Source organism: Photinus pyralis, unplaced genomic scaffold (genome assembly GCF_008802855.1).
Source record: "Photinus pyralis isolate 1611_PpyrPB1 unplaced genomic scaffold, Ppyr1.3 Ppyr1.4_LG3b, whole genome shotgun sequence".
NCBI classification, from domain to species: domain Eukaryota; kingdom Metazoa; phylum Arthropoda; class Insecta; order Coleoptera; family Lampyridae; genus Photinus; species Photinus pyralis.
This window is the reverse complement of record NW_022170510.1, coordinates 4,465,665-4,493,662: the sequence shown is the minus strand read 5'-3', so window position 1 is coordinate 4,493,662 and position 27,998 is coordinate 4,465,665. Positions and strand designations below refer to the sequence as shown.

At 36.1% G+C, this 27,998-nt stretch overlaps 2 protein-coding genes across 5 annotated transcripts in view; both read right to left on the bottom strand.

Annotated features, from left to right (window-relative positions):
* Window positions 1–67: 67 nt before the first annotated feature.
* Window positions 68–20,152, bottom strand: LOC116166639 (DENN domain-containing protein Crag-like). Of its 4 annotated transcripts, none has more exons than XM_031481660.1 (19): window positions 19,974–20,152; window positions 19,514–19,924; window positions 19,136–19,463; window positions 12,719–13,058; window positions 6,710–7,082; window positions 6,542–6,663; window positions 6,323–6,496; window positions 5,890–6,277; window positions 5,597–5,753; window positions 5,254–5,547; window positions 5,045–5,205; window positions 3,048–3,483; window positions 2,552–2,836; window positions 2,272–2,358; window positions 1,424–1,773; window positions 826–1,374; window positions 767–769; window positions 534–684; window positions 68–481 (listed from the first exon to the last, which is right to left on the bottom strand). In XM_031481660.1, the coding sequence occupies exons 2-19, from the start codon at window positions 19,812–19,814 to the stop codon at window positions 163–165; spliced, it is 4,818 nt and encodes a 1,605-aa protein (XP_031337520.1). In that variant the 5' UTR covers window positions 19,815–19,924; window positions 19,974–20,152; the 3' UTR covers window positions 68–162. The 4 variants fall into 4 exon arrangements, with proteins under 4 accessions (XP_031337520.1, XP_031337521.1, XP_031337522.1 ...); XM_031481661.1 differs by having other exon boundaries at window positions 19,977–20,152; XM_031481662.1 differs by lacking the exon at window positions 767–769.
* Window positions 20,153–25,876: 5,724 nt separating this feature from the next.
* Window positions 25,877–27,998, bottom strand: part of LOC116166814 (acetylcholine receptor subunit alpha-like 1) — a 79,278-nt gene continuing 77,156 nt past the window's right edge. The window contains exon 7 of the mRNA XM_031481958.1: window positions 25,877–26,264. Within this exon, the coding sequence (XP_031337818.1) occupies window positions 26,061–26,264 (204 nt within the window). The 3' untranslated portion in view covers window positions 25,877–26,060. The remainder of the gene's footprint in view (window positions 26,265–27,998) is intronic.

The following is a 27,998-nucleotide window of genomic DNA, read 5'->3' as shown; positions in this document are numbered from 1 at the left end:
AAGAAACAATGTGATAAGTTAGCGCAGAATAAAAAGTAATGTTGGTGCACCAAGAGATACACGTAAATGTTTTCACAAGTAACGTTTACTCAAGAAGGCCACAAAAATCACATTCAACAAACTAACAAATGTTGCAGTTTTATCGAAACCACATAAAATAACTTATACTAAGGAAAGAGGTTTAAAATATTGTCGACAGTACGAACTGCCAAGACTTAAAGGACGGTCTTGGGGTCTGTAAAGTTTACTGTTTCGTTCAGGGAGACGTGAAAACGCCAGCGCATATTCTTTATCGAAAGCATTTAAGTCAATATTGGAACGACCCAATGCCTTGCACGCTAGAAATAGTATGTCTCTGTATATCGAGTGTGTTCGGTCGATACCTCGCACTTTTTGGATTTTTTGTCGTTCCATTCCTAGCCTTTTCAGAGGTTCCAATAGATCATTACTGTGTACACCTAACAAAATGCTTTGCATTACCCTGTGGAAATGTAAACGGTAAATAGGAGCTCCTATTGGTTGAAAGAACTTACGGTCTGCTAATCGTCGTTTGATCAGTTAAAGCACTGACAAGTGGACTAGACATTTCGCGACGTTGATAAAGAATATACATTGGAGGGCCTTCGGCATGTAGACGAGGATTGTCCCAAACACATAACACTGTAACTTGAGCAGATAAGTGTTCTAAAACAAATTCAGTCATATAATCACGAAACTGGAAAAGCTACTGAGATTATTGCCAATTACTTACGTAATACATCCTTACCTGCTGCTTTGTACATAGATGTATTATATAATTAATTTATTTAAAAAGTAGGTGCTTACCAACTGTAGCCAAATCTTGAGTAAGTGGATCTGCACCTTCCTCAACGGGTTGCATACAGCTTGCGCCATCATCTGCAGCTTCGTCTGTAGTGTCATCGATGGATTCGACATCATCTCCACTCTGTTGCTCAATCTTGTTGATACTGTTCAAGTGATCTTTACGATTTTTAAGGTACAGATTAGGCAAATGGCTTTGAACATTAATACGTTCAAAGCTCCAAACAAGATTCCAGTATATTATCGGATGTTGCTCAACAAATTTCGCGTCGGCCAAACTCAAATCTCCCTCTAGACTCAGAATGTTTTCTAACTCCTTTCTTAAAACTAACGGATTTAGATAGGGAACACTAAACGGTTCACCACTGATCATTTCAGCTTGCTTAATCGATATTGTCAAAAGAGGAACTGTGGGCTTTCTGCAACTATGACAAAGAGTATTTAAATTCGAATCCTCGGCGGACCAATTGGACATGATGTCTTCGTCATAAAGTAGCACTGAGCAATTGTGACATTGAGAACACGAAACTAAAGTGATTTCAAGCTCGCCATCTACAAGCATTTATATGTAATTAGGAGTTCTGAAATTCTTAAAAGTTACCCATAGGGACATCAGTGAACGGAGGGTATAAATTTTCAGGAAGGCTGTCATCGGAATCTCGCAAATTGGCAGTACTGCCTCTGTAGCTGCCGAGCTCGGCAGATATCCTTCGATGTCTTTCTCCTCCGTCGCTGCCATCTGTTGACTCGCAATCGCCAGAAGCATCATTCGGTTCACCAGCGCCAAGCCGATCACCGGATACTGCTTTAACAGGAGTTGAGGTCGTCGATGTGGAAATCGCTTCTTTGATTTCATCTAATTTTTTCGCAACCGTTGTCGCGGCTGACTTCAAACTGCTTATGCCGCCTTGTATTAATTCGTTTGACTTCTTTCCTGTTAAGCTACTGGGGCTATAAAGGAATTAAAAAATTGACAACATGTGAATACATGTTGGTATTGTGAATATGACGTGCATTGTGTTATACATTGTAACTTACATTCCAAGCAATATTTTTTATATGGTAGAGTTGAGGGCTTACAAGAGAGGTTATGGTTCCCTATATCTAATTACTTTCAAATATTATTTTTTAAATTCACAAATAGTGAAGTGCAAACGATTAGGTATGTATGCAAATCAAGTTTTTCTTATTTTGAGGCAGTCGTAGATACTCCCCATACGGCGACGTTAGCAAAATAATCCTCAATATACACTATGTTCCTCATGGTCAAATTCTGGCAATATCATAATTCATAACCTAGAAGGCTATGGAAGTTCGGAAGACAGAAAATGACGCCATCTTTATTCGTGTAGCGTGAGGTGGTAAATTTTAACGTCACATTACCCCAAATGTATTATGGTTTACACTATGATGCGACAACGAACAATAAATAAAAATCGCAACACCTACCTGAGATTACTGAGTGCGTTTTCAATGATCTGTTGCGGCATTTTCAGGTCTGCTTTACGCAACGACAGCCGTGCTGGTGAGTAGCGGCTAAAACAACACATCTAGCACTACTACTAATTCATGCATTTCAAGCCATATCAACACAAAATCACACTTGCAAAATTAAACTTAACACTACACTACATCATGCCAAAAATAATCATTTTGGAATAAAGTAGTTGGTCTATCCAATCAGTATTATTTATGGGTAAAATCACACGTGCGACAGTGGAGTACTTACCTAAAACCCATTTTTAAACTTGACCCAATTCCCGCCAGACTCGAGGCGATACTGGCAGCCGGCATTGTTTCGGACCGATGCAGTTTATTTTGAGTGGGAGGACTACCCTCAAATGTCGCAGATCTTTGCACTGACGAACGAAATAGGACTGGATCGTCTGTGTGGACCGAAGTGCGGTTTACGTGCACAACTTCAACGGTAGGCAAGCATTTGGTTTCTTCTTCAATCGGTTGCTCAAGTGCACCGAGTGGATCATTCTCAGTTACGGGAGTGCGAGGAGAAATCCTAATTTGAGAGGATTATAAATGGATATCAATGGTATTCTGCAACAGTACTATCATTTCTTCCTTTTCGTAATAGATCAATGTAACCTATCATATCAAAAAATCTACAAATATAAGTCCGGCATGTTTTTTTCGAGAAAAATTAACATTTAACAACAGGAAGATATGAAGTCGGCAGTGTTGCAAGATCAATCATAAGGTAACAAAATTACTTAGTTGGTGTTGTTTTGGACGGATCATCCACCTCTTCATCATCAAAATGCAATGCCCGCGAACAATTTTTCCTAGACGTTTGTTGTAATTTATCAATAATACTTGCATCGTTTGCACTTTCAGATCGAGATAAAAGCCTAAGATATTCAGATGGACTCTCGGGTGGGGTTAGATTGACTTCTAGTTGATCCATCTGTTCCTCCGTGATGTCTGTCACTTCTTCGTCACATTCATTTTGACTAGATATGAGCAATCCCGCACTAGATACTGTAGAATCAGTAACATTCTGTTCGGGCAAGTTGCTACTACCACCTCTCACAATACTTGCAAAGTGATTCCGAAACTTATCCAGTAAACTAGTTTCGCTTTGCACTGCTTCGTGTGAATCTAACGAGAGTCTAGAGGAACGATCAACTGTATCTAAGAGACTGGAACCTAACGTATATGACTTTAGTATATGAAATGGCAAATCCAGTTTGCTGACCCCTACCCATTTTAAATTTGGCCGTTTGTAATATCGTTAGTACATAAGCACACCTAGGAGTTTTATGAGCACACATACCCAGTGTTCAAGATAAGGAGGTCTATCATGAGATTCTCCAAAACCATAGAAAATACAACGATGGTCAATTGCGATGCGCAATTAAAGTTATTTTCATGCTTTTTAAAGAAAACCATTAAATAGCGTTATACTTCTATAGGTACTAAAAAAGGTTCTCAAAAACTATAATGCGCAAAGATTTATGTTTACGGCTCATTTTAGCGCATGATGTACGATGTAGTAGAAAAAACATGTTAAAAACGTAACTTTTGAAAACGCTAAGTTAGACCTCCACTTTTTAAAAATTTTTTATGGCTTAACCGTAATGGCCCTAGCTTTAATTCAAGTGGCGCAATTGAGCGCATAACCAGGTGTATCAAGTGGCACAAATACCGGTAGCAAAATGCGTTATGGGGGGTTCCGTTCACTTGGCCCCTCCCAAATATATTTAAGGATAACCAAAAAACAAGAATGGCGCAAAGATATATTTTTACGGCGCATTTTAGCGCATACCTGAGAGTACAATTTCGTATGAAAAGATGTTAAAAAAAAGTAACTTTTAAAAACGTTAAGTTGGTCCCCCCACTTTTTGAAAATTTGTCACGGCTTAACCGTAATGGCGCTAGCTTTAATTCAAGTGGCGCAATTGAGCGCATAACCAAATGTATCAGGTGACCTAGTTACAAGAGACAAAATACGTACTGGGGGGGGGGCTACGTTCACTTGGCCCCCCCAAATGTTTTTTCGGATTTCTAAAAAACGATAATGGCGCAAGAGTTATTATCGGTGGCGCATATGAGCGCATAACGAGCGCATTCGTTTCAAAATAATAAGACTATCAAATCTCTTAGTGGGGGGGCCAAGTTAACGGACCCTTACAAGACACCGTTGCGAGATTTTCAATACTACGTTTCGTTTCGAAGATATCATCATCAACTTTATTTTTATATATGGTCTGTAAAAAAAGTACACACTGTATTGAATAGTATTTTCTATTAGGAATACAACGATATAAGGCACACAAGAAAAAACAAAAGTTGGAAACTGTTGTTTTCAACAGGATGGTGCATCTACGCACATCTTAATTGTGCAGGAATATCTACCATTCCGTTGACAAGTTTCCAACTTTTGTTTTTTTGTGTGTGCTGTAGGTACATCGTTGTATTCGTAAAAACTGCCATTTAAAATAACGAAGTTACTAGCTATTTCCGGAAGTGCGACCATTTTGAAAATATTTCACATTGATTCGGCCTTCAGAGTAACTCCTAAGTACAAATTTTCAAAAGCCTACCTATTTCACTTTCCCAGAAACGTTTACCTAAGCTCCCAAAAAAGCACCCTGTATATGTGCACGAACGAAAATCTTGGTGCACTTATGTGCATTAACAAAACACAAACGAACAAAACGATTAACGATGGAGGCCAGCGAAATGGACAAGTGAAATATTAACGCACCTCCTTCAGTTGAAGCCGAAAGTTTTCTAGCCGCCTGTCTTCGCGCAGCCCAACGAAAGTGAGCGGCGCCCAAAACCACGTACCGTAACTTGTTCCACAGTAACTGGCTCGAACTCGAGTGAGCGGGCCATTGAGCTTCTAACACGCATCGGTTATATAGTCTAAAATTACTTTCAATCTTTAAAAAACACATACAAAAGTGGATATACCCATAAGTTAACGCGTTTGGTTGAATTCCCGATCGCTTCATAAGCAAAAGCAACTTAACCGCCAACAAAGGTCGAGAATGTTCGCCACACAACTGCATCATAAGGCGATAGCACACCTCATCACAGGCCAGACGTAACTGAGTGGCTCGAACTAATAAATCGTACGACTGTTGTAATATTGCTCTTTCTTTACCCGTGTTTAATGACAGCATGCTTGGTAATGCCATAAAATACAAGGTGTGACACGTTCCCAATAAGCATCGGGCCCATAGCTCTGGGGAGCGAATGCATTTTCTGAAAATGTAAATTTCCAACCAAATGACCCAATGCAACTGATATTTACCGTGCCAATTTTTGAGCAGATTTTATTTCGTGTTTCGTTCGACGTGCCATCGGCGAACCAGGTGCTGTCGCAGGTAACAATGCCGTTAATTGTTTGTGTCTTTTAGTTTTTAATAACGTCGGGTTTAAGTTAAAACCAAAATAGGTACACGTTTCACCTTCAACACAAAGATCAGTTAAATCGTTGCACCTCACTGACTTTTCTTAGCAAAAATCAAATGACCAAACAAGTATTCAATTAAGGATGCCTATCCATTACCCTATGTTTCCGGTAGATAGGACACCAAAGCTTACCATTGTGCAGAGGTTCTGGAGGCAATAAAAACACAGTCCTTTCGCTAGTTTGTCCCAATTCCAATTCGAACAATTTCAACTCGCCGTCATCATTACCGAGCCTTTCGCAGCACTCGTCAAAAAACGTGAGACCTTGATCTCCGTCAGATACGAAACTTCGTTCCTCTATAAACCTAATAAACATTTGCGTTCGCATAAGCAGTGAGAAGAATTTGTGATGCGTTTTATCTCGTGATTTTAGAAAGTCGCCTAGTTGAAAGAGTGCTTGTGGATCGGTTGTACCGACAGTGGGTGCTTTAGTAATTGGTAGGAGATATGTACGGTAACCCTTTAATGTCATGGCCATAAACTTGAGAAATGCTTCTTGAACTTCCAGCTCTTGTATTTGCTACAATGTGTACATGAAGGCCAGTTGAATGCGTTAAAAACGTACCTCTCGCCGCCGTTGTTGAAATTCCATCTCAACTTCTGTTTCAGAGTACACCTGCGTATTTCTAGTATATGTCAACAATTTTTTGTATAATTCATCCAGCGTCGATTTGAGAACCTTGGCTGGACGCTTTGGTAATAGTTTAGTATTAAGAATTTGTCTTTGGTTTTCACATACCTATAAGTGGGTGATTACATGGTTAATATTGGCAGGTTTACGTACAGTGATGATGTTCGTATCGAGATCAACACAGCTAACATCACCAGGTGGATCATAGAGATCAAAAAACCGTGAGTCGACTCCTATTAAAAACGGTAGAGGTGCGTGTAAAATTTCAACTAAACCTAAAGACACTGCGATTAGAATTGTAATGCAACTGGCAAACTTTACCTAATGGGCAAAGTGGAATATACGGACACTGCCACTTAAAGGGAAACAGAAGCGACGACACAGCTTCTGCAACAGCAGTTAAAGTGTCCGGTCTAAGAGAATGGATTAATATTTTTTGTTCTGTCAATGCCAACAACAATATTAAAAGACTATTTTCCGATCCTAAATTGAGCAACAATTCTCTAAACCCCGCAGCGCTGTGAGGAAACGGCGAATCTTCCGGCTGCATCATAATTATTCGTTCAGATTGCTGCGAAATGTTTGAGGACAAGTGCAACAATGTACGAGGTGCCGGAAAAGGAACTTCATCGATGAGCTGGACAATGTAATGTTCAATAGGAATTGTTTGTGGCTTGTTACTTGATGCAATATTCTGTAAAATTAAACGGAATTAATTAGTTACGCACAGGAAACAGTTTCAACAAACATTTAAGCGTCATCTATTTTCTCAATCAATGTGGTATATTTGTAATGCGGTAAATTGCGAGAGGTTGATAAAATGTAGGGACATTAATGTTCACCTTTAATTCTGCATATTTCGCCGAATATTATAGGCAACATTTTACAAAATCACAAAGTGCAAAAACATAGGCTAAACCGGTTCATGAAAAAAACTTTTAGGATAACAAAGTACAAGATACCAGAAAGGGTCCGTGAAGTTAGCAGCACATTGAAGGCACAAATGTTGAGACTAGGTGGGTTGGTTAGTGCTTCGTTTGTGCCGGTTTGTGCCGTAAAAAGTTTGCCAGCAAAACATACGGTTTGGAAATTATTTAGATTGTTACAGGTTCTGCTAATAGGCCAGTCATTGAGGATTTTTACCTGGAAATAACTTGGGAAGTACAGAAATTTTGTATGCTTGAGTGCGTAGAACTAAAATTTATAAAATGCACAATTCTAAACTTGCCGCCATCTTACCAAGATGGCCGTCAAAAGCGGTTTTCCGCCGATATCTCCAAAACTGCGCATTTTACGAGAAAATATGTGGTGAGCAAAATTAAAGAAACGAAAATTTCCTACAAAAAATGTAGTTAGCATATTTTCACTAAAGTTAGTCCTTACGCAGAAATTCAGAAATTTTTAATAACCAGTGGCGTATATTAATTTATTTCATACTGTCCGGTAGATGTTCGATTACACTATCATTTTGAGTCCGGTAGGTGAGTTATTACAGCATCCGAGCCGGTAAGTGTCGCTAAGCAACACTTACCGGACTGTTATTTGTATATATCAAATTTGACATCTTCACACAATTAATTAAAAACCCCAACATAAATTTGGCTGTAATTCTTTATTTCAAACATTAACATTGATTGTAATGAAACAATTTGTATTGCCCTCAACACTAACGCCTGGGTTATTACTGGATGTCGAGTTCGTAATGTTTGATTCCTTCTGCTGTAGAACTTCAATGAAATTTTCGCCGCCTTGTATCAGTTGCATCATACGGGCAATCTTAACTTTTCCTTCTACCGAGCCTTCGATGTATTTTTCTGCCGTCAATGTACTTTTTCATGCCCCATGACGCTTTAACACCGAAACCCACGCAGAAAAATCTCAATTCAAAAACTTACTGCATCCAAAAAGTATGCCAACATGACTTTTTCCTCTACTTGTTTCGCCCCATGTTCGTTCCTCCATTGGCAAAACACTTAGTACTCTTTTTCATACCTTGCGGCCGACTTCTTAGGAATCAACTTTCGGTTGCTTCATGAGATTTCGACAGGATTGTATCGGGAACAGTGGAACATCCCACAACGTTTATAGCGTCCATTTTTAGTGACAATTCAACTCATGTATAAAAAATCGCATAAGCCGCAGTGCAATTGTCACCTTGACAGCGGCAAAAGTTACCAGCAACTTTTCCAGCGACAAATGCACTAGTGGTTTTTTCACTTATTCATTTTCGAACCAATTATGGCATTATCCTTTCCCATATGATTAGTTTGACGTCTGTCAATAATTGACTAGTTTGGTGAATTTCTTGTTCGTTAAATTGTCCTGCCGAATTACACTCGAGGTTTGTATTTAAACCGAGTAAATTTGGGTTGTTGCAATTCAAATTTGTTTCCTTTTAGCAATTGGACTCGAAAAACTGTCAACCTAAAAATGCTCCACCTTCGGTGTCGCATTTTTAATAGTTGACAGTTTTTGTCGTCTAATTGCTAGGCAACAGATTTTCATTATCTTAACAACCCCAATTTACTCGGTAAAATACAAACCCTTAGACCATATAGTACATGGACTGCTATTAGCCCTATGCTTTCAATACAAAATGGGTGGTCACGGATAGAGGGCACTGTAGTCGTGGGTATGTGAATCTCAGGGTAAAATAAAGTCGTATGAACACCACTTGGATTGCGTAAAGAGTAGCTTTTATGGTAACCGCGTAGTACGGGAAGCTTTAAATACTCTTGATTGTCTTCTATACGTCCACAAATAAGAACAGGTTTGCTGTTTTTGCCATATCTAGACGATTAATTAATTGACATTTGTTAATTTATAGGTTGACAGTCTCAAATCGTGTCCCATCGGACAATTTCGGACAGACTCGTTTACCCTGAAACTCACATACCCAGGCGATGTCCTTGACCATATTTTAGTTACAATTAGCAGTCCATGTACTATATGGTCTAAGTACAAACCTCTTGTGCAATTATAAGTGACAATTCAACTCATGTATAAAAATCGCATAAGCCGCAGTGCAATTGTCACTTTGACAGCGGCAAAAGTTACCTGCATCTTTTCCAGCGACAAATGCACTAGTGGTTTTTTCACTTATTCATTTTCGAACCAATTATCGCATTATCCTTTCCCATATGACTAGTTTGACGTCTGTCAATAATTGATTAGTTTGGTGAATTTCTTGTTCGTTAAATTGTCCTGCCGAATTACACTCGAGGTTTGTATTTAAACCGAGTAAATTTGGGTTGTGCAATTCAAATCTGTTTCCTTTTAGCAATTGAACTCGAAAAACTGTCAACCTAAAAATGCTCCACCTGCGGTGTCGCATTTTTATTAGTTGACAGTTTTTCTCGTCTAATTGCTAGGCAACAGATTTTCATTACCTAAACAACCCAAATTTACTCGGTAAAATACAAACCTCTTGTGCAATTATAAGTGAAAAAAATTCAATGTAAACAAACTACAAACTATAGCAACGGCCGTTGCCACAGACACAAGGTAATGCGATTTTTACAATATAATGAAATTTTGTACCTAATCTTTGAAATGAAATAATGATACAGAACAGACTTACAGTATGAAATAAAATACGTTACGATATACGTCCGGTAGTACTTGTAACAGTACTCGTTTAAGACATTCTTGACTCGGCTCCTGACGTCGCCTCATCCATAATGTCTAACTCGTACTGTTACAAGTAACCTACCGGACTTATAACGTAAATAACTATTATCCAAATAATTCATTAATCATTTAATTAATTAATCAATTAGTCTATGATCAATTAATTTTAAGATTTTATTTTAGTCGTCTCCATCTTCAGCCTTCAGCTTTGCCTTTTATTGAGCGAATGATTTATCGTTAAAGTTTCACAAAAATTGGTCAACAAATAAGAAATTTACTTTTGCACATGCGCGAAAGAAGCTTTTGATATGTTTGAAATAATCGATCGATTTGCCTTTAGTAAAGGATGCTAAAGTTAAAATTTCAGTACGATCGGTCCATAAGTAACAAAGGTACTTTTGCGCATGCGCAGAAGATTACGGCCTACCAGTTTGGAAATTAATGGGTGCCTTCTCCACGCGGCAAGGACTGAAAAAATGTACGCAATTTGTCCCATTCAATTTTGAGCTATCGTGCTAATTACAACCCGGACAACGACAACAGACTTTTATCTGTGATGAAAACAATACTTTACTTACCCACATATGGGTGCGGAAAAGTAATATCATAGATGATATATGCGATTTATATACACTTTATATACTACCTTAAACCACAGTAGGCGATGTGAAACAAAAGCTGATCTAGAAACTAAACTGTGTTGACCTTGTAACTGGAAACATTTTAACAGACAAAGAGTCTGGCACAAGAAAGTAAATAAAAAAATTATAGAAACTTGAGAACGAAATAAAAGATTATTAAGTTTAAAAAAATCGCATAGAAAACCAGTATCATTCATGGTGTGTTATATTTTTATCAGGCCATGTGGCGCAATTCAGTTTAGGCTGGAGTGCGATACTATGGGTCCCTGGTTAGAATCGGCGTTCGGGCATAGATATTTGTAAATGTATAGTGAGTTGGGTTGGTAGAGCGAGCTTGGATGAAACCCCGCCCACTCAAAAATAAATGCAAAAATAAAATAAAAATAAAATATTTAATATGCTACCTTTTTAGATTAAAATATACAAGATGTTCCACAAAACACACGAGATTAGGTCCGATATTATTCACCCGACTCCATACACTTATCTTTGTATATACAACGGCAGAACTTAGGGATTCTTATCTACCTATTTCATGTAGTGCAATCGGATTTAGCAGATTTGGACTTATATAACAGTTATCCCCTGAGTTCTTTACCATTTGGAGACCCAATCTCACGAATGACTAAGTACACCACAGACAGATGCTAATTGTAACTTCAATTATTTTACATTTGGTACAACACACCGCGAAAGGCTGTCATTGAAAAAACGAAGCTAACACACACGTTCTTCTCCAACACAAGGATGATCTTATATAAACAAACCATCTGCAAATGTATGGCATACAATTATCAACAAATTAGACAATAAAGTGTCATCAAAAGCACACTACACTTGTGTGAAAGCTATAATACTTATTAAAAACGTGCTGGGAGTTTTCACACATTCTCTTTTTTGCTCAAACTTTTTACTATTACTATTACTATTACATTAACATTATACTTAGTTTCAACAGTATAGCAACAAAATTGTACAAGGTTTCCAGAACATCTAAAAATTGAGATAACCTTCAAAGGCAATGCTTTGCTGGCAAACTTTTTACCTCACAAACCGGCACAAACGTAGCACTAACCAATCCATCTAGTCTCGAAATTTATGCCGACAAAAGTGTGCGAAGTTATAGCAAACATCTACAGACATCTAAAAATCGAAATAACTTCTTCCAGGAAAATATTTTCCTGGCGATACAGCACAAACCGGGAAAAAACGTAATTTGTGGAATATGTATCGATATTCCTTTATCGACTGAAGAAGGAGAATCCGACGAATTTAAAGAAGCCAACTTTGATCCCGAAATAGGGATAAACGTATTCGGCAATGAAAACAGTGACATTAACGAACTGCCAGGTCCGTCAGGCCTGCGCAAATAGAGAATCTAATGTTACTTAAAATTAATTGATCATAGACTAATGATTAATCAATTTGATTAATTAATTAAATGTTTAATGAATTATTTTGATAAAATACACGCCATTGGTTATTAAAAATTTCTGCTTTTCTGCGCAAGGGCTAACTTTAGTGGAAATATGCTAACTACATTTTTTGTAGGAAATTTTCGTCTCTTTAATTTTGCTCACCACATATTTTCTCATAAAATGCACAGTTTTGGAGATATCGGCGGAAAACCGCTTTTGACGACCATCTTGGTAAGATGGCGGCCCCGGCGGCAAGTTTAGAATTGTGCATTTTATGAATTTTAGTTCTATGCACTCAAGCATACAAAATTTCTGTACTTCCCGAGTTACTTCCAGGTAAAAATCCTCAATGACTGGCCTATTAGCAGAACCTCTAAAAGTCGAAATAATTTCCAAACCGTATGTTTTGCGGGCAAACTTTTTACGGCACAAACGAAGCACTAACCAACCCACCTAGTCTCGACATTTGTGCCTTCAATGTGCTGCTAACTTCACGGACCCTACCAGAAATAGTAAGGAACACAAGGGCAGGCAGGTGTAGCAAAGGAATACCACATGTATTACCACTCGCCGAACTGAATACATTTTCGCATTTGGACAATTTTAATCAAATTAGATAGACTCTTCAAAATTCTACTTACGTACAAATACAATAACCATTTTTCGAAGGCATCGGAGAAAGGCCCATTAGAAAGCACACAAATACTTTTATTCATATACAACGCATGTCCTTCATTGGGAGAATATCCCAACAACTCCCGCTGCTTTTCCGTTAGAAATCTATCGAATTTTTCATAAAACGTAATGGCAGATCCATAGACCTTATGCTTCGCGTCGGATACGGTCAATATAAAAGTACTAAACACGGGAGCGGGTTGCGCTGCTTTAACGGGCCACAATTCTAACGTCGAACCCATAGGTAAGCAAAATAAAGGTACAGAGTTTGGAAACGGGAAGTTGGGTAAGTCGATGGTGGGATACCTGAAATACATTCAATTAAAGATTTTATAGGGGACTACGAGTGAGTAGATTTCTTATGTACTCCGACTTTAATGCTGAAATTCAGAGTTTAGTGTTTGATATCTCTTCGAAATTCACAACAAAAAAATTGTTTCTAACTACCAATAGAAAATCACACCACTGTAATTGGGGTAATCAACAAAACAAAATAATTTTCTTTATTAGTAAGTTATGGTGCTGATTGAGAGGAACATTTTGATTACCTATCATACTTTTGACTGTAGTTTTAGTTTGTGTTATATATATTATCTCAGAGTGATTATGTATTAAAGATATTTTATTCAGCACTAAATTCTCCACCACAACTTTGTACGCTCCATATTGACTGATATACGACAACGGAAACTCAGCAGACTTGGCACATGTATCGATCGATACGCCAAATAGAAGAGTGCGACATCAACGAAAAAGTTTTTAAAAAATCCTATAACCCGATCGAGCCTACTTGTGAATCTAAAACCATCATAAAAATGTGTCCAGCTATTTAGGAGTTCAGTTACAAACATGTACAGAAGAATTTTGAATTAATCGGTCTAAAAAATGTAGTACCTACCGATTGAGCGCTATATATTGATTATTCTTTTGTTCGAAATTGTAGTCTTTCATAATTTATTGTTCTCCTTTTCCCTATTATTTATTAAGGATGTGGTAATTTGCATTAAATGTTTAATGCTTTGTAACTGAAAATATATGGAAACGAAGGTAATCGGTCAAACTGCTCCCCCCCCCCCCCCCCGCGGAACCTAGATTTTCGTGTTTTTGAACATAAAAACAGCTGGAGGGCAAACGATGAAGGCATTTTGAGAGGAGAGCGAAACTATTTGTATATTACACGAAAAGTGTCAAGTGGATCATATCCCTCATACTGCTTTAATCCAATTTAGTGGGCATTTTTCATGGTCCTGACCCATTATTTTTGGGCAATCACTACCGATTGAAGTTAAACAGTTACTTTCAAACAGACTTCCTTCTTCACTTATTAGGTATATTTCCTCTTAGTCGACGCACTTTGGGAGCAGACAAATGGCATGAATTTTATTATTAGATAATTAGGTATACAGGGTGTTACAGCTACTTGAAGTTTTTAAGATACGAACAATCCCACACAATTTTCAGTGGGGGATTTTTTTGACACTCGCCTCACATTCGGAAACGAGTCACTTTAGGAAACATGTTTTAAACTTTTTTTAAATATTTTTAGCCGCAAAAATAGACTGCATATAGTCAGCCGACAATTTTTGTAACGCCCTATATAAACATATCTAATATTGATTTTTACTAAAAATATAGTCCATTAGAAGGTTCCTGTAGACTATGTCTATGATGACATTACTACTAGTGGTAATGGTAATTGGGTCGAAATTTTGGAGCCTGGGGAGATTTTTGATCGGTGATATACAGTGTGTCCCAGATCGGGTGGGATTGCATGGGTAACTTTGTTATTATTAAGGATAGAGAATTGGTTAAATGGGCAATGTTTTGCAGTTTTAGATGCTTATTTAAATTTTCCTTTTGGAAATTCAAAATGTCGCATAGGTTCGACGTAAATTCAAAAAAACTAAAATTGGTCATTTCCTTGAATGTCTTAATATCATCGAAAGTATAAGAGATATAAAAAAAAGTTTTATATAAAAGTGACTGTCTTTGATACGTTTAATTTAGAATTGATGTCAAAAAAAAATTCAAGATGGCTACTTTTGAGGAACATTTACCAACTTCCTAAAGTTAAATAGGCGCTATATCGGATTTTTAGATTACTTGATAGATTTTTTAATTCTCTTTTCAACGAGCCATCATAACATAAGATTGAAAATAAGATACCAGTTATAGCAACGGTTTTTATATTTTAATTAAGTAGGCTGTGATAAATTAAAAAAAACAAAACAAAATCTATTCGAGCCAACAAAACAATGAAAATAATTACATCAGATGTTTAAAAAAATCACGGACGCACTCATGAGAGGAGGGGTTTGGGCATTACAACTCCCTCCAAAATTTTATATAAGCATTAGGTCTAGAAAAATTTGATTTTAACATCACTTATTGACTTATTATCCATACTTACATACCTACAAATGGTGGTATAACTACAAACTATCCCCTCGAAAAAAGTCATGCCATTATCCAGTTAAAGACATTTCAAGACACTTCGCTTTATTTTACACAATGTATTACCATTGATGCATTGTCCCAGGTCACATTTTGTAGGTGGTTTATCCGCAAGAATATCGAAACTAACAGTTTTACCAGTCCGAGTATATGGGAAGATGAATCTTATTTTTCTAACTGTGAAGTGTTCAAATCGACATTATGAACACTACTCGTCACAGGAAAACCTACATGTTGCAGTTTCACGCCGAAATCAAGTAATATTTTTTTAAATTAATGTATTTTATGGCATAATGGGAAGTCATGTAATTGGACCGGTAATCTTCGATGGATCTTTAACTGCTCACCATTATTTACAAATTCTCCAATAAACTTTCTTAAAGGATTTTTCTCGACAACGTATGTTCCGAAGGAAGGGTTAGTTTATGCTACCTACCAACAAACTGGCTGCTCAGGTCACAATTCACGAATTATGTACAGTACATTAAATTATAAAAGTAAGTACTTAATTAAAAAATAAAACTAAAGTGGAAGTAGCTACCACTACAATAATAATAATAATCATCAATGGCAACACGTTGCCTAAACTAAACTGTCTTGAAGTGTGTTTCACTAATAATGACCAGTATTTTAAACATCTGGTGCAATTATTTTCTTTGTTTTGTTGCCTCGAATAGATTTTGTTTTGTTTTTTTTTTATTCGTCACAGACTACTTGATTAAAATACAAAAACCGTTAATATAACTGGTATCTTATTTTCAATCTTATGTAATAATAGTTCGTTGAAAAGAGAATTTAAAAATCTATCAAGTAATCTAAAAATCCAATATGGCGCCCATTTAACTTTAGGAAGTTGGTAAATGTTCCTCAAAAGTGGCCATCTTGAATTTTTTTTGTCATCAATTCTAAATTAAGCGTATCAAAGACAGTCACTTTTATATAAAACTTTTTTTTATATCTTTTATACTTTCGATGATATTAGACATTCAAGGAAATGACCAATTTTAGTTTTTTTGAATTTACGTCGAACCTATGCGACATTTTGAATTTCCATAAGGAAATTTTAAATAAGCATCCAAAACTGGAAAACATTGCCCATTTAACCAATTCTCTATCTTTAATAGTAACAAAGTTACCCATGCAATCCCACCCGATTTGGGACACACTGTATAGTCCAGGGAATAGAGGGTTTTAACTTGCAAAATGAGAAGTAGTTCAAATTTCTTTTGCATGTCATAGACAGTCATCTGGTGGTTAAGAATCTAAATTTTCGACCTTCCACCCCTTGTGCTTCCCCCGTACCACCCCCAAAACTCTTGAAATTTGGATGGTTTCTTAGTTTTTCAATTATATCTTTTTATAGATTAACTTGACAAAAAAATATTGTTATTATATCAGAAATTGTAGACCATAAAATTCTACACAATTTTGGCATACATTACTTTTTTTGTGAAATGTTTATTAAAAAAGATATAGAGCTTCAAAGTTGCTTATATTTTTAAGATTTATGAAATTTCTATGTATATGTTTTAACCAAAATTTAATCTTTATCTCTATAATTAAGAGTTTTATGAGAAAATATCTTGAATTTATCGTGATATAAATCTCCCTACCCTGCACTCTTACCAAAGGGGATGCATAATAATTCATCTTTCAACCCTTGCTAGTGGGGATATTTGAATCACTGTGAGATTGTAGCGCTTTCTAATATATGTTTGAAATAAAAAAACATTGTTTCACTTCAGTTCAGCTTCTTCCCCCCCCCCCCTCCTCACCCCCGGAAGGAATGAACATTTAACTCCTTGTGGCGATTGATAAGTTAGTTAGAGAGTAAGTACAACGCCTATTACTTATATTTTCTCATATTCTCGTTCCGGTTTAACCCTTTCCACCCCCAACTGAAATGAGTGGTTTAATCCTCGGTTGTTGATTGCTCGATTACACTTAGATAATGACATTTCTGAATACACATTGCAAATAAAAAATGTTTACTATTCATGTTCATATATAAAATAATGATTTGTATATTGTGTTCGAAAGCGATATAATCTTAGATAGTCGAACAATCACTACTATAGGGGATTGAAGTAATCATCCCTTTTTGTAAGAAATGGAAGGGGTTAAAATGAAGTAAGACCACTTTTCTTATTTGATAATTGTATTCGAAAGCGCCATAATCACACAGGGATTCAAATACCTACTACGATCAAGGGATTGAAGCGCCATCATCCCCTTTGATAGGGGTGCAGGGTACCGAAATGATCATAATCGAGTAATTTTCTCATATAAATCTTATGATTATAAAGATAACATACAATTTCGTTAAAATATGTACCTACATAGAAATTTCGGAATCTTCAAAATAAAAACAACCTTGAAACTCTGTATCTTTTGAAATAAATAATTTACGAAAAAAAAAGTATATGACAAATTTATCTAAAATTTGCTGTTCTACAATTTCTAATAACAATATTTTTCTGTAAAGTAAACCTATAAAAAGATATGATTGAAAAACTAAAAAACCAACCAAATTTCTTTGGTTTTAGGGGTGGTACGGGGGAAGCACAAGGGGTGGGAGGTCGAAAACTTGGATTCTTAACCACCAGGTATTCCTACATGACATGCAAAAAAGATTGTAACTACTTCTCGTTTTGCAGGAAATGGTCCATTTTCAGTCTCTATTCCCGGACTAATATGCAGAAACTATATTGAAAAAAACTATGTTCGCCGCCAATGAAATATTGTTACGCTCTCCAATCCCACTAAAAATGTCCACAAAGCTGTTAAAAGTTCCAAAAATTAAAGTTTATTGATTTTTTACACCACTTACACAAATAACAGCCTGTATAACTATTTTTTTAAGTAAAGCTGCTAGCTAGTGACATAATTATGCTAATACAGAAAACCAGATCCGGCTTCTGTTGTGCCTAGTTTAAAAACAAACATGTGAAACACTGTTGGTGACAGAACAACTAATCAATCCATAGCGGTTACAAATGGCTAAAGCGTATTTTTCAGAGATACCAAAGATCAGTGTAGTATCCATACCTATCAAAATTTGAAAAAAAATGTTCTATATCTAGGAGAGCTGCACATGTGCAAACCCATTTCATAGGACCCATGTCCCACCCATGTTTACTAGATTCACGTCACGTCTGTGGGAAGTATCTGGGTTTTAAATTTGATTGACAGAAACTGAAACTTATCTGGCGTTCTTTTCCACATGGAAAATTAATAAATAAGAAAACAATAGTCTTCCACGACCGAGTCCATCACATAAAAGAGTGCTGATATTTCAAACTGACCAACAGACAGAAGTTGGATGAATGGAGCACTAGATTCTATGTTATTTACTTCTTAATCGATGTGGACAGCTTCAGAAATAATTGCAAGCAGCAATTGTAAAGAAGAGACATTTTTTCACTAACTTCAGTAACTTAAATAATTTAATGAAAATCCAAGACCAATGACCTTGTGCAACAAGATAGGTACCTTATCAAGTCTGTGACATCAAACATGCTACATAGGTTTACATTTTTTCCCTAGGCTCTTTTAACAGTCCTGGAGAGCACCTAAGCGACTTGTTGGAGCGTTCCAGTATCATTTAAAAATTTGTTAATCCTTTCAGACCTTTTTAGACTCCACTAGAAGTTTATAGGAGTTTTCCTAAATTGAAATAATTCCCTCTCAATAGATCTAGGAGTCATCTTCCACATTTTTCTTAAAATTTAGTAAACATTTTCTAAGAAGGGAACCTTAACAAAGAAATGGTGCATTTTCCATAAGAAAATATTAAACTTGCAAGAAGAGATCGTTTACAAAATGTGCAGTTTAAACTCTAAATTCAAACTTGAACCTTTAAACGTCCGAGTACAAAATAAAATCTACATGTAACCATTTTATGCCTCCACAAAAGGCACACTAATTACCTGTATAAACATGATGGGCGGTAAGTTAACAGTGTGGCTCGATTCATTGATTTCTTATAGCAAAGAAAAACATCACTACCGACAATACCCTTGTTAAGATTCTTGTTAATACAACAAAAGGCATGCGGGGGCGACTCTCCTTTGCTTGCTATCACAACACAAATGTCAGTCACAACCAATGCATTGCACGGTAATGTAGATACGGCTCTACGAAATGTTATAAACGTTTGAGTGGCCGAATTATTAACATTTGCTACTCGGTCGCCTACACTTTTAATAACGAGCTCTGCATCTGGCATTAATTGTTCCTTTCCATCGTACATAACACCTACAAAGACACATATATGAATTACACCAGCACACTTAGTAAGATAATACCAATATCAACCAAAGGAGGTTTGTCTCTGTCCCGTTTGTAACAAATATAACACTCAGGACTCCTCAAACTACCATGATTTAAATCCGCACTTAAACCGGTTGGTGTCTGCTTAATTACTTCGTAACCAGAAGGTGCCACTTCATCTAAAGTAGGAAAAATGATTCCCACATCCGTAATCGGTGCTTGACTATGAGTGCTTTTGAGTAGCCCAGCATCTGAAAGAGCTACATCATCCAACGGCTCTGGATCATCCGGTAATCCGGCGACCACAAAATAATCGGCGACTCTTCTTTCGTCCATTATAATTACTCTAACCTATGTCGTAAGAATCTTGTAAAACCACATTATTCAAAGATCGATTTACTTAAGGCACATTTAATGCTGTATGTAAACTAATAGATTGGCACAAACTGAAAACATTCGAAATTATTTATATGCTCCGAGATGTTTCGAACATACCACAGTTACCCAACTCAATGAATGATTCACATTACCTGTCGAGCGCATTGTAGGTCTCGCCTTGTTCTTAAAACTTAATAATTCAGTATGACGCTTTGATTTAATCGAAAATTTGGAGATTATAGGTTATTCGAAATATTGTACATCATCCAATTTTTTTTGTTTACCATATTTGACAATTGTATCACTTAGCGCAATTACAGACTTCTTGCGAAGTATAGAAGTGGTTTGTAACTTAGCTGTGTAGTCGATCCCCGATAGGTTCACTAGATTGTAGCACCTTACATTTAGTTCTGCTATACCGAATACGTCCAAGAGATGGCAGCGCTAGCGGTAGTAATACATAGATATATAAATACTTATATTAGGTATAATTAATTAATTATAAATATTTATATATCTATGTAGTAATATAGTAATACTGTGGTAATATTTGATTCAAATTCTAATGAGAACTAACATTGAATAAGTAAATTACTTATTCAATTGAACTAAGAAGAATATTTTAATTGACTTTTTCAACTAAACAGTTATTTGTAGTCTTTTATTTCAATGGTTATTTGTAGTATCCCAAAAAACGATTGCTCTGATCTTCTTAATACTTACTAACTTCTCAAAACTGTGTTGCATCCAAAGACTTGGTCAATATATCAGCTATTTGCTCTTTCGTTGATATTCTTTACTTTGATCATTCCATTCCCCATTTTTGGCCATTCCAATGTAGCCTTAACGATCAGACCTTCCAAATACTTACTCTAATATTCCCTTTATTCAGATACATACCTTCTCCACATGCAGCACTTTATGTTACATATTCTGCTGCGCTAGAAGACATTGCTAGTACAGATTTTTTTCGACTGAACCAGAATAAAGTGCAGCCAAAAACTTTGAAGGTGAAACCACTTGTCGATTTCCGATCTGCAGTATATCCAGCCCAGTCAGCATCCGCATACCCCACAAGTGGAATGTTATTATGAACAGTAAATCTTGGTACCATTTTCTTGGTCCCTTGTAATTACGGACAAGCCCTCTTCAATGATTGGCAATGCTCTTGTTGCTTGTATGGTATAGGGTGCTGTTGAAATCTACCAAGATAACTGATAGGGAAACAAATATCAGGGCAAGACTACCCAGCAACTCTTGATATGATTTCATGTAAATTTGTTATTAATTGTCTTCGGAATTTGTACAAGGCAACTTTAACCCTTTCTCCATAGGAATCTTCACAACGTTACAATCGTGTAAACCAATTCGTAGAATGAAAGGTCTGTCTCCATGTGTAGATCGTTGAATAATATCAAAGAGTATACAATATACTCTTTGATAGGTAATATAGAAATTAATTATTATAAAAAAAGACAAGCTAATTTTTTTAAAATTAAAATCTTTAGGTATATCAAATCATCTATCAGAGATGATTATATTAATCGTAAGATTTTGCTGTTTATTTAAGTTATTTACTACAGTTGTAAGATTTTGTTTACGAATACAAGTTGTACCTAGATTATTTATTCGACAGAAAATAGCAAATGGTCAGTGGTATCTAACCTATTAACACTATACAAGAAATCTGACGAAGGTGTTGGTGGGGGTGGGGATCGAAGCAAAAGATCGGAAAAAAACATATACTTATTAGCGTTACTACAATAAACATAATATAGAGAATAGTGATTTTCATTGGATCAGGTACTAGAGCTATACGCAACCGAATGCAAAAAGAACGAACTTAAAATCTTGAAAATTGTAGGAGTAGTTACCGCCTCGGACAGAACAACTGACGGACAGACGGACGGACAGAGAAAGTGGTTGCAATATAGCTCACCCAACTTCGTTGGAAAATGCGCTAAAATTTTTCATATTCAAGGGTGTGAGTGAAAAAGAACGTTGAAGTTGTATATTTTTCCAATTGAGTTGCCTTTTTCAATTGTATGGCAAGAAGAATTGTCTGAAGACTTTACTCTACCTGCTAATGCAAAGTTTAGTACAAAACTCTTTATTTTGTGTATTAAAATAGAATAAAATGAGAACAATACCTTACAGTTCGGTCAATTTTTTAAAGCAGTGTCTCCCAAACAGAGGGTGGGGGCGCAAAGCGGGAGGCGCGAGATCCCTGAGGTGTTTGAGGTAGATATTTGCCTTTAAAGTACTCATATTGATTTTATGAAAAAAAAGCTGAGAAAAAATCACTAAGGGTCTGTTAAACTTTTTTTTTCATATCTATGAAAATAAATGAACGCATAAAATTGTACATACCTTTGCCACAGATATGAAGTATATCTGTGCCTTTGCCCATTTAAGCGGCTTTTGTATCTCTGAGGGCTTACGAGTCCCCATCGTGTAAATGAACAAAAAAAACTAAATATTTAATTAATTTTTTTTAAATAAATACGTTTTTTGTAGTAAATGCAGTTCTTACTTTTTAGACGTGGAGGGGAGCGTGAGCAATTTTAATTTTCAGAAAAGGGGCGACGTGGAAAGAAGTTTTGGAAGCACTGCTTGAAAATCTAAAGTCGTCTTGTAGAAAAATCGTTCATTAAGGTACGCTTAAGCTAAGTTCCGCTTAAATTTGTTGGTGCAAACTGTCACTAGAGTAGTAGCCAACAGTAGGTAGTAGTGGTTTTTAGAGCCCGAGAGAAACCCATTTTTTCTATGAATACATTCACCTGTCACCATCGCTATTTGGATACTTTCAACAACCCTTTACCCAACAATATCTGTTGGAACAGAGACTACTATATCAACATCAGCATTTCTCGCAACCCACTGAAGTGGTGAGAGCTTCTGCCTTCGGTCCTCTTGAATGAGTCTGTCTGTGCAAAGTAAAAACTGCAATTTCTGCACATATACTTAGATATCCGACGAGTTTTGGTATATAGCATCTATTTGACATGTTAAAAATTAAAATTGAGGGTCTCAAAGCTACAGTTTTCTTTACTTGAAAATCTTCAAGAGTTGTTCTGAATGCTTTACTTAAAACACTCACATTTTTAAAAAGCTCGGCGTCGATAGACTTTTTTCCACACATTTTAATTCTCTATAAAAAACGCTCAAAAAATTTATGCTTTGGTAGGAAGTAAACTGCCAATTCTGTACACGTATTGAGAAAATCTCCAACAGATTTGAAGACGTTGGCGTCTACTCGACTTTATTTACGTTCTTAAGGTACCTTAATGTTGCCAAAAACTGTCCTCTTGTAGACAAAACCAGGTGTCAAATTCTTGACAGAATAGCTTCTTAGCTGAAACCAAAAATTGCCAACATATGTACGCACTTACAGACGGGAAAAATTTATTCTTTAAAAGTTGCTTAAAATGGTCTAAAATGTCAATTTTTACGCATGCATTTTGTTTGCTTTTATTAGAGGGACCTACCATCCAAATTTCGTTAAAATTGCTCCATAAATAAGAAAGTTGGATGTTGCACATGCCCAACTGGATTTTTTGCGCATGCATTTTGTTTTCTTTTATTAGGAGGACCTACCATCCAAATTTCGTTTTAATTGTTCCATAAATAAGAAAATTGCATTTCTGCGCATGCGCAACACGATTTTTGCGCATACTTTTTGTTTTCTTTTATTAAAAGGACCTACCATCTAAATTTCGTTAAAATTGTTCCATAAATAAGAAAGTTGCATTTCTGCGCATGCGCAACACGATTTTTGCGCATGCGTTTTGTTTGCTTTTATTAGAGGGACCTACCATCCAAATTTCGTTAAAATTGCTCCATAAATAAGAAAGTTGGATGTTGCACATGCGCAACACTATTTTTTGCGCATGCATTTTGTTTTCTTTTATTAGGAGGACCTACCATCTACATTTCGTTAAAATTGTTCCATAAATAAGAAAGTTGCATTTCTGCGCATGCGCAACACGATTTTTGCGCATGCATTTTGTTTGCTTTTATTAAAAAGACCTACCATCTAAATTTCGTTAAAATTGTTCCATAAATAAGAAAGTTGCATTTCTGCGCATGCGCAACACGATTTTTGCGCATGCATTTTGTTTGCTTTTATTAGAGGGACCTACCATCCAATTTTCGTTAAAATTGCTCCATAAATAAGAAAGTTTGATGTTGCACATGCGCAACTCTATTTTTTGCGCATGCATTTTGTTTTCTTTTATTAGGAGGACCTACCATCCAAATTTCGTTTTAATTGTTCCATAAATAAGAAAATTGCATTTCTGCGCATGCGCAACACGATTTTTGCGCATGAATTTTGTTTGCTTTTATTAAAGGGACTTACCATAGAAATTTCGTTTAAATTGCTTCAGAAACAAGATCGTTGCGTTTTGCACATATGCAACACAATTTTTTGACTTGACAATTTTTTTCTCCGTTTTTTGATAATATAACCCGGCCCAATTTTTTGTAGGTTGTACACAGGAAAATAAGGTCTTCCAAATAATAGAATAAAAATTTTAGGTTGCTATTTGAAAAAAAAAGTTCGATGCCGTTACGGCGCTTCAAAATTTTTTTTCAAAAATCCGGCCCGTTATTTTTCTGTTCGGTATGCCTAAAACATATATACAAAATTTGAACAAAATCCGTCGAGCCGTTTTCTCAGAAAATTGCCAACAAACGTACGTACGATACAGACGGAAAAAAATTTGATTCTTTAAAAGTTGCTTAAAATGGTCTAAAACGTCGACATTTGATGAAATTTTGAAATGTTCAAAAAACTGCTATCGCAATAGCTACCTAGCACATGCTAGGAAGCTAAAAATGTCCAAAGAAGCCGCTTTTTTTAACCTTCATCATGGGATTTGTTGTGGTAACCTACACAAATCCCATGAAGAGGGGTGGACGATACCTTAAAAATTAAAACGATAAGTGAGAGTGGTACAACTCCGAAAGAAAGTGGAATTAAGATTATCTTTTGAGCTGTTTTGGCGAATTAATTCTTTTATTATTTTTTCCTGAATATTGAAGTAATTTAGGTTCCGCCAATGATCTACCCTAAAACATTTCTTTTCATAGAGCGCATTTTTAAATTAGGTTTTTTGATAATTTTTTCTCTCAAAAGCGACACGTAGTTCGTTACAGGAAGGTAATACACAACTTCAACAACGGGATTGTCCAAGTTACAATTAGTTTACTTTATAATCTATTTGTTAGTATATGAACCATATGGAGCATTTTTGAGTACATAGATCCTCTGACTGAACTACATATTCAGACAAACCTCTATTCTCACCCATAGTTTCTTGTAATTATGTACTTACCTTTTAGTAAATTCCAGGTCCAGCGTGGGGGGATGACAGACATAACGGACCTTCGTGGAGAGTGGAGGGGGGGCTTGCAAGACTTACACAACTGTGGCGGCTGAAAGAATGTTGAAATATTCACGGTTACAGCACATTTCATTATCGAATAGATCTTGCAAATCCGCAGATACTACATCCTAAACTTCGTATGAGGGGCAGCGAAAGGGCAGTTCCATAAATTGCTTGTTAAGCAACTGCTTCCAGGACTGGAGGAGCTTTCTATACATATACATTTTTAGTACTTCCTGCGGAAACTCTCAATTTCCCAAGGAACGAATTGTACTTATAATATCTTTACCATGTTAACGTTTTTGTCGAACTTCTAAGTCCTTGAGAAAAATTGTTTGATTTTGCAAACGAATGTGATATAGTGGCTGGTATACACGAGATGCAAAACTTGTTATTTATACTCTGTCCAACCAAACGATGTTCAGCCTGTAAGGGATATTCATCATCTTGTTACGAAATAGACAAGTTGAAATGGTAGTGTGTTTCTTCGTGCACAGCAGAAAGGTTTCTGTGAACAAGCTGTAACTGAAAGTTATTCATGACAGTTAAGGTAAGGATAATTAAAGGAAAACTTTTGCCCCTGAAATCGTGAACGTTAAAAGGTAAAGATAGAGAAGAAGAAAAAAGTCATATAGAAAAACAGTTATTAGATTAAAGACATAAAAATTTAAACTACAATTTTTAGTAAAAATGAAACAAGTGTCAACATTTTGTATCATTACTCATGATTATAACAAAACAATTCTATATTAATGATTATCGTCATTATCGCATGGAGTAATAAAACATAACAACATGTCGCTGGTGAGCTATTTTATAGCTCCTCAGGTTCCATTTTGAGTAGTGCCATTTTCTTTTTCGCGACTTTTGAGATGAGAATGTCGATTGGTCTTGTGTTATCGTAAAGTGACGGTGCTTTAAAAATGATTAACGCTGTTCCGGTTACGCAAGCTATGGTGAACAGCCAAAGAAAAAGACGGTCGAGTACCATCGCGACATACTTCCAGTCTTCCTCTACCTGGAAATGAAATATAAGTTGAATTGGACTTTTGCCAAAGTGCTTACACTATCGGGGATATCAAAATTAATAAAGAAAAGCATTGTTTTTCTTTTCTACTTAATATTCTATTTAGTAAATAAAGTTTCTCTCTAACCATAAATAACACTCGTCTCTAGATATAAAGATCATCTATAACTGAACTCATATTCCAGTATTAAAAAAATACGTCAATGACTTATTTTTACCCGTGGTTGAATCGCAATAACCCATGCACTTTGTATCTGAAGAGGACAATTATCTATAACGAAATTACTTTGAAAGTCGAATCGCTACAGAACCAATGATTGTTCGGTCCATTACTTTTTCAAGCTAAGCTGATGGTGGCTCATCTCGGGTGTCGTAACGCACTTTTGGAGAGAGTGATAGAAATATTGTAGCGAGTTGAAGTTAATAGTAAAGGTCTTTAACTTGTTGACATAACTTTATACGGGCCAGAATTAAGTAGATATATACAAAACATTGACTGACAGAGGGGGCCAAGAGAACATTTGTTCTAAACAAACTGAGAGTTTAAGTCATTTGAGAGCTGCATTTCCAAAGGTTTCACAATTTGAGAGCGTCTTAATTTGTTTCTCAAGAGTCATACGTATAACACATAAAAGGATGGAATTAGCGTTTTTTGTACAAAACACAGCACAGCTTTCGAAAAGGAGTTCTCTTCGAATATGGACCTGGACGAGATGCCAAACAGTTTCATTTCAATATTTCTTTTCAATTGCTAATCTTCACATACCTGCGGGCTAACATTAACCAAAAAAAGGCTTCGTGTTCAAACCGATTTCTATGAGGGCGAAGAATTCCAGGGGACAAGAAATTATTTAGAATGTATTTTTAAACCATGTTACTAATGTATTGTTATTTATTTGCCGAGGATTTAGGTATCTTAAGAGCGCCATTCATAATTCCAATCTGGTGTTTCGAAATGCAGTTGTTATTCAAATAATCTAAAATGATGTTACGGCCATTTGAAATTTGTGATTTTACTTTCGTACCAAAAAATGCAGCGCATACCGAGCAATAAGAGGTAGTGACATCAAAAATTGCGAAGGATTGGCGCTAAATGCATTGAAACAGGGGGTTTTCAATTTGAATATCTTACATGACTCTAGGCTAGATTGTTACTTATGTAAATATATTTTCGATATTTAGTAACTGTGTAATCAGGCCGGACTGGACAGGCGGGATAACGGGAGTTTTCCGAGGGGGGGGGGCTAATTCAATGCCTAATATTGTTATTAATAAGTACGTGGCTATTATTACAGTAGACATTGGTTACACGGATTCCGGGCTAGTCGGATTTTATTTTGAATTGGAAAATCTCCTAAATATCTTAGGATTTTTGAATGGTATTAAGGAATTAGATTAGAAAGTAAACATTTTCCCATATAACACAGGAAGAAAAATTGTAGACTATAGGTGTTGACTTGATTTTTCCTTTTTTCAAAATATTTGGGTTGGAAAAGAGGCATACTCTTTACACGAAATACTGTGTAACAGGTCTAACATCCCAGTTCATTTAACCCCCATTTGATATTTGCGAGTATGTATATCCGAAACCAAAAATGCGCAAACGGTGAGCATAGAAGCACAATTAAGCAATATCGAAGTACTACGCCATACCGTCGTTTAAGTACCTATAAAAAAATTTAATTTTTGTTGAATTTTTCAAACGTCTCCTAAATTAAAACGGCA